The sequence below is a fragment of the Lepidothrix coronata genome, unplaced genomic scaffold (genome assembly GCF_001604755.1).
Source record: "Lepidothrix coronata isolate B3197 unplaced genomic scaffold, Lepidothrix_coronata-1.0 Scaffold102, whole genome shotgun sequence".
Lineage (NCBI taxonomy): Eukaryota > Metazoa > Chordata > Aves > Passeriformes > Pipridae > Lepidothrix > Lepidothrix coronata.
In genome coordinates, this window is record NW_016690282.1 from 1 (window position 1) to 11,995 (window position 11,995).

The 11,995-nt window shown below is 42.7% G+C and overlaps 1 protein-coding gene across 1 annotated transcript in view; it reads right to left on the bottom strand.

The window, feature by feature from the left end:
- Positions 1-287: 287 nt before the first annotated feature.
- The window catches only part of LOC108501428 (voltage-dependent T-type calcium channel subunit alpha-1I-like), a gene marked incomplete at its 3' end in the record, with an annotated part of 18,416 nt that continues 6,708 nt past the window's right edge, over positions 288-11,995 (bottom strand). The window contains exon 3 of the mRNA XM_017823305.1: positions 288-385. Within this exon, the coding sequence (XP_017678794.1) occupies positions 288-385 (98 nt within the window). The remainder of the gene's footprint in view (positions 386-11,995) is intronic.

An 11,995-nucleotide genomic window follows, 5' to 3' on the forward strand; every position in this document is an offset into this window, starting at 1 on the left:
AAAACCACTTTCCTTTACTGCACATTGTTCAACTTCAGTTCCTGTGCCATCAAAATGGCTGTGCACAGAATGCCCATGACCAGATATGCTGGGAAACTCTTGTTTTCCTGCCCATCCTATGACACCTCATGGCCCTTTGATGGGTAAAAACCTGCACATACCCTGCAGAAGCCTCCACTCAGTTTGTACCCGAACCCTGCCTGGAGAACATCGCCACATGCAGCCTTATTGGTCATGTACTCCCCAAAAACTGAGCTGAGCAGGTGTGACAGGGAAACATGACTTACTAGGCACACGGTTGATAGCTTTCAGGGGTCTCAGGACACGGACAGTACGGATTGCAGACAAATTAATGTTTTGGAGATCCAGGGAGTACTCCACCATCCTGCAGAAGGGGAGAGAGAGAGAAAGAGAGAGAGAGAAAGAGAGAAAAAGAAAGTTTAAAAGAATCCAGAATTTTGGCTTGAGCCACAGATTTATCATTTCTTCATTGAAGAGTTTCTGGAAGCCATGGGGATGAAGTCTGAGTTTTTGGAAGCAAAATTGGAGTCTCCATTAGCTCTCCGGGAACAAGACCAGAGCCCACAGCTCCTCTGGCAGAAAACACAGTGAGCAGTGAGAGCACACATGATGCAGGCTGGGAGATGTGATAACACGTACCTGCTGTGACCATCAGGAGGGGAAGGAGCTGCATGAAGATGCACTGACAAGAAGCATGTGCTGCTGGTGAGGGCACACACATGGAGTGGCCATTTCACACAAGGCCAGGAAAAGAGGGCTGTGTAGCCAGTTTTGTTGAGTGTTACCTGCAGCACAGTGCGGTGCTCCCTGTGTTCTCCTCATCTCACACTGCAGGATACAGTCCCTGGAGGCAGCTTCAGCTAACCTGTTTTATCTGGCCTAGAAAATAACTCTCTTACTTAAAATGGTAACTGCTTTGAATAGGTGGAGAGGCTTCCCCCATACCTGTGAATCACTCCTTTCTGACACCAAAAGAGGAAAAGCCTAATTTTAGGGCATATGATAGACTTTAGCTTCCCTAACACAACAACCTGCTATCTAAATAACCTCAAAGTGCAAATAGGTGTGACTAATGCATTGGCTTTGCTGTGGAAGCTGCAGGTGCAGGTGACAAAAAGTGACCTGGCTCAGCATCCCTTAGCCCAGCGCTTCCCTCCTTGCCAGTATGGCAAATGTCCTGCCTCTTTGAAAGCATGGTGAGAAACCATTACACTAACCATTTACCCTGGCCAGCAGTTTCTACTTGAGGATCTCAAAACATTTTACATATTTTTGTGAACATAGGTGCATGAGGCCTCCAGGTGGACATGGGCTGTTGTCACCAGCTTCCCCTGATGTGCAGATGGGATCAAGGGGTTAACAGAGTTGGTGGGTGAAATAGCAGCAGAGTCAGGACAAGGACTGCTTCTACTGAATCTCTTCTCAGACATGAATAATGAAGCTACAAAACCTCCCATTTCCTTGGCCTTTTGATAAAACTCAAGAGATAGAGAGGGACTGGGGACAGAGCCTTTTGTTACTGCACCCCTTCTCAGAACAAATACATTATAATTTATACAGAAAGACCCACAAGTCAACCTAACATTGACTCAGATCCGTCTGCCGAGGAACCACTGAAAAGTGAATGAGAGAGCCAAAGTGAGACATCAAGAGGGAAATGGGGTACATCTAGTTTGTAAAAAATATCAGGGAGAGGCATTTAGTGAAATGGACCAGTGCACTGGTCATTCTATTGATTACCCTCCACTGAAGAGGACCTCAAAGAGCTAATGCCTGGTTATCTGTCTACACCTTTCACAAAGGGGACTTGTCAGAGTGAAAGATTTTCAAACATGATGGGGTAAACCTGTCGAAGTGTTGTGATTATTCTCTCTCATGCTCTCTCTCTTTCTCTCCCTCATTCCTTTCACTCTGTTCTCTCATGCACTTTTAGGGTAATTGCATGCAATAATTTTTCCTCTGAAACACAGTGGCATTCATTTACCTCCCTGGAGCTGTCAGTTCCACATATGCCAAATGCAGAAGGAGAGACAAGGGATTTCATGCAGATAATCAAAATATTCACACCCCAAAAAAATGTAACCCAAAAAAACCCCACCTCAAATCAAGCAGCAATATTCAACTAGCCTACAGAAAGCATTAGTGATAGACAGAGGCTTAGGATCTATCCAGTCAGATCAAAGTGGGAAGTGGGTATAAAGGAGGAATGCACACAAATATAAATGCATAGACATGACTACAGAACATCATACAAAGGACATACCTGTGTGGTTCAAAGAACCAAGGGCTTTTTGTAAGCACTGACCAACCTTGCTCCAAAAGCATAAAGCAAGATTGCCTCATCAGCATGTTGTTACTCCTTAATTAGACAGACCTGCTGAAACTTTAGAACTACAGTTATGGACAAAACACCCTATAGACATAGGTGTATTGCTCCTAGGACATGAGCTAACAGCTTTTCACAGCACAGACTTGATATGAAGAGGTAGCTTCATGGCTGAAGGAGTCCCTACACTGCAGTCTGTTACAGGGGGTAGGTATATGCACAGAAACATAAAGGTGTCCAAGCTTGGTGAAGTCCCACAGAACTTTCCTCTCCTAAAAAAATGCATCCACTAGAGCACTGGGTTGAGATCCAATCTCTGAAGGCAAAAAAAATTCTTTTGAGGCAACAGCAGAACAACCTGAAACAGAGTCAAATGCCAAGTAAGCAAATAGTTCAAAATACATTTAATTTCAAAAAGTGGTCTTTTCTGAACTGCAAGAAACCAAATGAGAAGTCCTGAAGAACATGGTGACCCTCACAGAAACTGAACGCAGGGGAAAAGCAACAGGCTGACAAGAAATCAGTGGACAGAGGTGACATCTCTTCTTAGCCTTAACCATGCAAAATTATTTTTAATATAGAACCGCTGTTTACAAACCATTTAAGTTTTGTCCTCTTGTGGCTACAGCATTACCATGGGAGTAACCTTAACCAGGTGCACATCATTGCCCTCTCCTAGCTGGAATGAGTTTGCCACCTATGTAGTACAGTCCATGTGTCACTAGAAAATTATTAATCATCAGAGTAGTGACTGTGGGTCCTTTCAGGGCAAGACAAATGCTGTCTTAGCTGCAACTGTGCGGTTCAGACAGCAGCAAGCCAACCTCCTGCAGCCCTCAGTGACTGCAGATTTGCTATGATTACATTCCAGTATAGCCAGACAAAAAAAGCCGAACAGACAATCACACTGCCAGTGAAAACACCAGGCTGTTCTCAAGGATGGGTTAGAAAAGGGCAACTGCTAAATTTTTCAGAGATCATCTACTAACAAAAATGAACTCAGCCCTAGGAGGCCCCAGGGCTTCAGCTCGATGAACAGACCCCTTCTGCCTACAGTTCTTCCTGAGACCTCCTGATCTTGGCTGTAATAACAGAGAACATCCAGGATGCTTGAATCCCCATGGATGAGTTATGTCTGTTGTAGTCACGCAAATTGTAACCAAAACAACTCCAATGCAATTCCAGTGTATTTTGTATTAGAGCCTCTTGTTCTTGCATTTTCATTCTTAGTGATGGCTTTAGTATCAGCTACCTTCACACTCCTCTTTGTGCAAGGCTGGCAGATGACCAAGGTGAAATGAAACTCCATTGATTAAGAAAAAAAACAAAACATCTTCTGTATTAGTAAAACTGATAAATTCAAATGTTGCCTCCTTCCTCTAATGAAATGGGATCTCTAAGTGACTCTGCTGGAGTCTACAGGCATCTGCAGCATTTCAGGGATTGTTAGCCCAGCTCTTTTTGTTACTATCGTTCTCCAGCCAGCCCTGCTCCCCACTGCCTGGACACCCTAGACACATAACCCCCTCTAGGTCTGGGCTGCACCCGATCTCCTACTGCCATATATGGAGGTGGCGTTGGGTTGACAGAGAGTCAAAAGGGATTATCACAAAAAGTGATCAGTCAGCAACTGGCAGCACATTTATGCCAGGAAGTTCACGTTTGGTGTGTCTGTGTCTAAAGATCTTGCAATGGTGAATCAGGTGTACTGTGCTTATTTGGACTCTCAGGCAGGCACTCAACCCTCAGTGCTTGGATCCTTATCACGCCAGCAATCTGCAGAACCCCATGTTTGCTCAGTGTTTGTAAACCAAGAGCAAGGAGCATTACAGCTAGTACAAAATGGTTGCCTCCTTATTGAACTCCAGGAGATTTCCAGGCTCCTTGTTCTTGCTTTGTAGCAGCTCAGTGCCACGGGCAAGGGTAATCCCCACGTCCTGACTACCCTTCATCTAGTTCTCCCACCTTTATTGGCTGCTTAAAGCACATCTTGTTTGTAAACACCTTAGCTTCTTTAACATCCAGGGGCAGTCAGGCAGTCAGGATGCAGGAGAAATTAAAAAAAAAAAAGCCCATGCTGGTTGTGAGTCCTTTCCCTTTATCATGAGGGGGCAGAGTGGAATGCATCTCTTCTGAGGGAAACAACACCTCATTTCTGGCACCACTTAAGTATTCTGTGGCCTCTGGTGTGGGTGGACGAGTGGAGGGACAGGTTCAGAAGCTTAAACTATACTAAATCAGAAGAAACTCCTGATCTGTGATGGAATTTGAGTGCTGAGCTGTCAAGATAATTGAATGTATACAATAATTTACTTCTTCCCTTTACTTCTTCTTTGAAACTTTCTATATGAAACTCTTCTACAAGGAGAGGGGATTGACACGTGCACTGTCCCGACATCACACAGCTCAAGACTGATGCACGTTGGGAATGCTGTCAGAATAGGAAATGGGATAGGGACACCAGCTGCATGTATGGGGTTCATCCTGCAGAAGCCAGGAGATGCCTGGCAGGGAACACCTTTCCACTCGAGCTCTGCCTCCCTCCCTACTCTCAAGGTATCCCACCTGTTTCCTATCCTCTCTCTCTCTCTCTCTCTACATCACTCTGATTCATGCCTGCCTGCGACATTTCCACTTCGCAATTTAATCTTTCATCTTAATTTACAGTTTTGCCACTTGTCCCTTGACTTTCCTTCAGATTTTTCCACTTTTCCTCATATCCTTCAATTCCCTTCCCAATCCATTATTTTCTTTTCCATCTTCATCTTTATTCTTTTTGTCCCTTTCCATACTGATCATCTTTCTGCTTTGTCCTCCAACTTACTCTCTGCCTTGTTGATAAACATTAGCCTACGTCCAGGTACGTCTGCTCAGCTGAGCACACAATAGACCTCAGATTAAAGAGAGATGAGACCAAGTTAGCGCAGGGAGCAAGTGAGCAATTTGTTAGCACATTGACCCTGTCCAGAAAGTATCTGGTCTCCTGTAGCTCTACCCCATGCCAAGCCACTTGAGCAGACAGCAAATACACAGGGATGAGGGGGCGTGCAAACCACTGGCATACAAACCTTCAATGCTCGTGAGGCCTCAACAGCAGCAGAATAGCTTCATCGGCTACAGCCTGGAATTTTGCTCCTCTGTACCTGTGAGCTCAAGAGTGGGCTTGGATCTGTCTTGGCACTCAAGAAGAGCAGTGCTCACTGTCCAACAGCAGAAATGCATGGTCAGAGTGGCTCTGTGCCAGACACAGGAGAGCAGAATGACCAGCAGGATGGAGGAATAAAAACTAATGCTATTTAAAACAGAGATTATGAAAAACATGTAAGGAGTCCAGAAAATTCAGACTTTATCTTGCTGCACATGAAACCCAAGATAATGTAGTTATGCAATGGCTGGCTACCTGCTACCTCACAATTACATTCAATGAAATCCATTATTAAAACACTTCAAACATTACCATTTACCTTTTCATATTTACATCTCCTTATACCTTTATTAAACACTCATTAACTTTCCTAATCTTAGCTTCTGAACTTCTGTTTGCTAAAAATTAGAAGTCAAGAAACAGTATTTAAAATGTATTATGGAAGCATTCATGAAAAATACCAAGGCAGTATTTTTCTTATGACACAAAGCCAATACGTTTTGTCAAATTCAAAAGCTGCCTAATTCCCCTTCTCTGATAGAAGTTTTCAATTGAAATCTAATTAACTGCAGTCTAATCAATTCATATTTCTTTGTCAAATAAATTTGAGGTTGGCACTGAAGCCAAAAACTTTAAGGCTGTGACTTCCAAGCTGTAATTTTGGACTTGCTGTGAGTGTCTGTGGGAAGTGAAGCTTTTCCTGCCTGTGGACTTTTATTTAGTTCTTACATCTATAAGTATCTGATATGAACAAGGCAGAAGACTTTAATTGCTCTCTGCTCTGAATTCCTTCAGCTTTTCAGCTATGTCAGGGGTCTAAGACTGACATGCACCTATACCATGACTAGATGGGATTTAATCGATGTCTTCTGTGTACAAGAATATGCCTTTCCATCCTCGTCTCCTTGATTCAGCCATCAAATTTTACAAACTAATTTCTACCATTTCAAAAAACATAGGATGCATAGGAAAAACATAAGACTAAGTCTGTCAGCTTTCCCTATCTGAATTTTTTATTCAGATATCTATGCCAAAAGTTGGAGCTGGCATCTTTCCGTTTACCAAAATGTCCACCCCATTGATATATGAGCCATCCTACAGCTCAAATCTCCCACCTGCAGTTTGTGGGGTGGTGGGAGACTGGTTTACCCCTAAATACTCCCACTTCTGTCATACATATCAGGATGAGAAGCAGGTCTTGCTACCTTTGTTCTGGCTTCAAAGACTAGGGCTACAACACAAAGAAGGAGCAAAGCCCGTACTCCCAATGGTCCTGTATCTCCACTGTTATCTTATTGAGCCATTCTGATGAAAAGAAATTTAAAAGCATGTGCATCACTAAATCCACACAGTCCTGGGTCCTTTGTGGATGGAGGTGTAGCAATGTGTGGGGAACGTGGAGAACAGGGCTGGCTAGGTTCCCTCAGAAGCTTTATGAGCTGAATCTCTGGTGTTCCAAGGGAGGGCAGGCAGTAAAATCCACTTTCTGGTGTCCACAACTGCCTGGATAGTGGAGACTATCTGCATTGGAGCAACAGCAAGGAGGCAGGAGGAAGAGCACAGAGTGAAGAGGTAGAGCACGGGGCATGTGTGACGTTCAAGACACTTCCACTCATCGATTGCTAAGGTTGGATATGCCCGACCTTGTACACAAGGAGAGCAGGGCATGAATCCAATCCAATGTCCAATTTGGACATTTTAAAAGCAGAGCCAGGAGATTTTGATGAGGCCTGCCCAGATGCTGGGCAAGAGAGGAGGGCTACTGCTTCCACTCTGAGTCTGCAGCTACAGGATGCACATGTACTAGTGGATGCAAACTTGCCTGCCCAGCAGGACCTATTTTTTTAAGATTGCTGCACCATGCCTGCCCTTCTCCTTTCCAGCCAGAGCCACATCCTCACTTTTCTTAAAGGTCCTGGGGGCTATGGCAAAAGTTAGACTCTTTCTAGGTGTCCCTTTTCCCCTGGTCAGTTTTGAGTCATGGCCCGTGCTCCCATTGCCTTTACTTGCTCGCAGCTGCAAAAAAGCAGAACATGTCCTGGTACATTGGGAATGGGCAGTGGCAAGACTGCATGGACTGTGCTAAGCACATGAAGCCCTCAAGTCACATCAGGGCTGCAGTCATTCATGGATGACTCCTTAAAAGTGTTGTCTTCATGGATGCTCCCAACTAATGGGTTATTCGGACCTGATTTTTTTCCTATATGGACACTGGTTGCTCCATGGTGCAGGAGGCATAGGGCTGCCAGGCAGTCCTCAGTACTGACCCTGCTATCAGATCACTTGAGATATACTTGAAGAGCAAACTGTGCATTTGCACCCATTTTGCACAGTTTAGTGCCTCTGGGGCCAGGCTTCAAAATCCATCCTAAACAGCTGATTTGAACTCCTTTCAACACCTACTATAGAAAGAACAGAATAACATCATATGGGGTGTGGCCAGACATTACACAGTAGGCCTCCAAATTGCTCTGCAAACCACAGTATACTAAGCTAAGTAGTCCTGCTTATCTCTTTTAAATTTAGAGCTCATTACGCTGCAAAATGACAACTCTCTGCTGACATAAAAGCTGAAAGATAAGTGAAGAAAAAAAAATCCCTTGCTAGTAAAACAAGGACTGCAAAAATTATACCTTTTTTTCCCCTTTATAAAAAATAATAATAATAAAGAGAGTATAATTCTGTTAGTAAAAAGACATTTCCTCAGGGAATGTTAGATCAATTGCTAATTACACAGTCAGCTCCAGAACTGTGATGTTTTGTATTCTTAAAAAAATAACCTGCAACTGTCCCCCCCTCCAGTGCAAAATATATTTTTTTTTTTTTTTTTTTTATTGCTGCGCAAGCAAAAGATGCTGAAAGCTTCCAGAGCCTGTGAGCCTGGTCCCTTGCTGCCTGGAATGTGATTATTTCACACCCTGGAACACTCAGATTTCTCTCCAAACTGTGTACTAGGAGAAAATGTCAGAGTTTCTTAATAGTTTCAGAGACATGATACAAAAAGACATAAGCAGGTTTTCACACTGTGATAAGAAAGCCAGAAGGAGTCGCTGAGCTCAGATGACTGAATACGAATGATGGGGCCTCACTTTAAAAAATCAAGAGTCAGAACACAGGCTCTGAGCTCTGTATTTCATTGCTTAGAGAAGGAAAAAAAAAGAAAAATGAGAAAGAAAAAAGAGTGTCTGCATTTGGTCCTGTGAGCCTGCTGGTTTTGCTTTGTTCTTCTGGAGTTTAGGCTTTTTGGGTTTTTTTATGTGTGTTTTGTTTTTTTAAATAAACCTAACATTCACAGAGTAGGGAATTAGCTTTTAGGAAGGCAAAAAAATCAGAGGCAATAATTGAGAACTACATGTTACACAGAGAGGGTACCACTCCCTCCTTCTTTTCTGGTATGATTCATTTCATTTTGATGACTGCTTTCATTTCAATATGTTGCACATCTAGCAATAGTTTTACTAGGAGAAAGCAAATGAAATAATTAGTATCATTAAGGATGGAAAAAAGAGTGCATGTTGGAGGGAAGGGCTGTTCTACTGATATTTCTACCCTTGGTTAAGATGCTATTTAGCCTGCTGCTTGCTGATTTCCATCTTTATCTGATCACTACCTGAAACACCTAATTGCTATATTTATTACAGTTTTCTTTAACTTGCCATAATTTTATAGAAACTTTTATTTGGCGAAGAGTGTTAGCTAACTAAGATTTTCTGTGCATTCTACTGTTTACACTGCTGCTAATAAGTATTTAATGATCTGAGATTTTGAAGTCATAACTATGCAAATTCTGGCCAGGTCCCTGAAGAACCATAGTTAATTAAAAGCAAAGAAAAAGCAGAAGACTGGCAACACACTCCCCCATCTTGTGAGATTAAGGCCAATCAGTGTGTTTCAGGCTAAGCAGCATCTTCCCAGCATGGAAGGGCACCACGCAGAGACAATTTTGTTTCCTGGGAACAGGTGGGCATTGAAGGCTTGGAGGCTGCTTCCTCACATCCTTCAGAGATCTTTCCTGGACTGAAATGTGGAGGATGAACTTGGAGCCATAAGTGCTTTCCATGCAAGGACACAGTTGGTGTTCAGAGGTACACACAGTGATGCTGCACAGATTTGAAAAGAGCTTGGATAGGTGAATTTGGGGAGCATCATCACTGCAAGTTTATGGAAAGGATGCATTACCTAAGGAATTATGGGAAGCAGAAATCAAGGACAGTAGATAACTATCAGAAAAAGAAAGTTAAAATAATACCTCAGTTAATATCAATACTTTCCAGGCTCCCAGTGTGGAAGCTGCATAAAGCACTCCTGAAGAAGCAACTAGCCAAAAGGCAAAGGGAGTGAGAAGAAATGTTCTGCTCAATCTAAGGGACTATCAGGTTTGCCTGAGATCTTCAGCTGTGTAAAGATGCCAGAAAATCCTCTCCGAAGGCTGCGTAACTACTCAGAAAGGATGCTTTGGAAAAGAAATGAAGATATCAGGAGAGCTGTGCTGCCATACTATAAGTGATATGAAATTTAAAAAGCAAATTTAGGAAGGTTTTCCAGACCGGAAGGACAGTATTTAACCATGATGATGTGTTTTGAAACTAATCATTTTTCTTATCATGGCAGATGTACTACACATTGTAGACTTAGATTTATGTCCATTTCTGAAGAAGATGGACAAGAAATATTCAACTGAGCTCCTTAGTGGCACATTCTGGACAATAGGCAAAAAAGGTAATGGAGGAATCTGGTGATAAACTGCTGGCTTGACCAGCCACATAGGGCATGAGACTTGCAAAGCACTGGGCTAATCCTGTGCAGAAATATTAACCAGCATTTCATTAGAAGAATAATTAGATTTTGGAGAACTGAGAGAGAGACACCAGTGAGGAGATTGTTAAATGAAAGAACAAAGGGGAAAGTGATGAAATTAGGAAAAAAGTTAGTTCTACAGAATCTCCATATCAAGAACAAAACTAATCAAGGCACTAAAAGATGTAAAGAGGAGAAAAATAGTGTTGTCTATACACCAGTGCCAGGGGCCCGAGTAATAAAGAGAATAAGAATTGTCCATTTTATGAACATAAACAGCCTAAATGACATTAGGGTAGCCTGCTGGGAAAATCTACATGAAAGGAATATTAAAATCAAGGATTTTAACCTAGCTAGGGAGGCTCAAGTGGACAGAAAGGGAGGGGGAGTAACATACTCTGTCAAAAATGGCATTTTCTTGTACAGAATCAGTGACAATTTGGAAATGAGTACTCCTGGATTAATTTTCTGCCATATAAAGTACAGAATTCCTCCTGGCTGAGAAATGGAGCCTCATAAAATTCAGCAGATGAATACAAGGTCCTGCATCTGTGCTGGACTGACCCACTGGCCAAGGATTGATGGATAGTGGTGCTGCTGAAAAGGACCTGTTAGTCCTGGGGGACAGCAGGTGACACACAGTCCATGCAAGGGGGGCTGATGATATACCAAGCTGCGCCAACTGGAGTGCAGCTGGTAGATGAGGGAGGGATTATCCCCTTTACTTTGCACTTGATAGACCACATCTAGAATAGTGTGCTCACTTTTGGCCCTCTAACAAAAGAAAGGTGTTGATAAACTGGAGCAAGTTCAGTGGAGAGTCACCAAGGTGCTCAAGGGTTGGAGCATTTGGTTGGTGAGGAGACGCTGAAGGATGGGGGTTTGTTCAACTTGGAGAGGAGATGATTTTGGTGGGACTTAACAGCAGTTCCTTGATACCTGTTAGACAGTCACTAAGGAGATTAAGCCAGAATCTTCACAGCGTTACATGGCAGGAGAACAAGACACAATAGACATAAATCCAAAGAGGGAAAGGAGGTTCAAACTATTTACAATATACGTCAACACCGGGGCTGGGGTGAGGAAAGATGGGGCAATCTCCATCTGTGGTGGTTTTCAAGACTTGACTGGACAACTCTGAGCAACAACTTGAGTTTGCTATTGACCCTCCTTCAAACAAGAAGATTGGACTCGAGACTCCACAAGGTCCTTTCCAACCCTGATTACCTATGATCCTCTGAATGCAATTGGGTATGTCCAGATCACACTGAAAAAAAGACTGACTAGCTTCTCTTGATATTGGTGTATAAATCATAGAAGAAAAGCATTCTCTTCATCCATCTCTAAGAGCTGAATTTGGGCAATGCACTGGGGGTATCTAAATCTCATTGCAAGTTCCCAGCCTTACAACTCACAGACAACTGCATTCAAGGATGGAAGATACGGAGATTGTCTTTTAAGTGCTTTCGTTTTAACAAAAAAATTATTAAAGAACTTAAACACTTAGTTACGTATGTTATGTACAAATCGAGTAAGATCATCAAAATACTAGATATATTCTGTGGATTAGAGATCATATTCATGAAATTGAAACGACATAGAAACAGCCCTAGAAACACGGAGTCATTTAGGTTGGTTAAAAACTTTAAGATCATTGAGTCCAACCGTTAATCCAATGCTGCCAAGTCCAACACTACATCACGAAC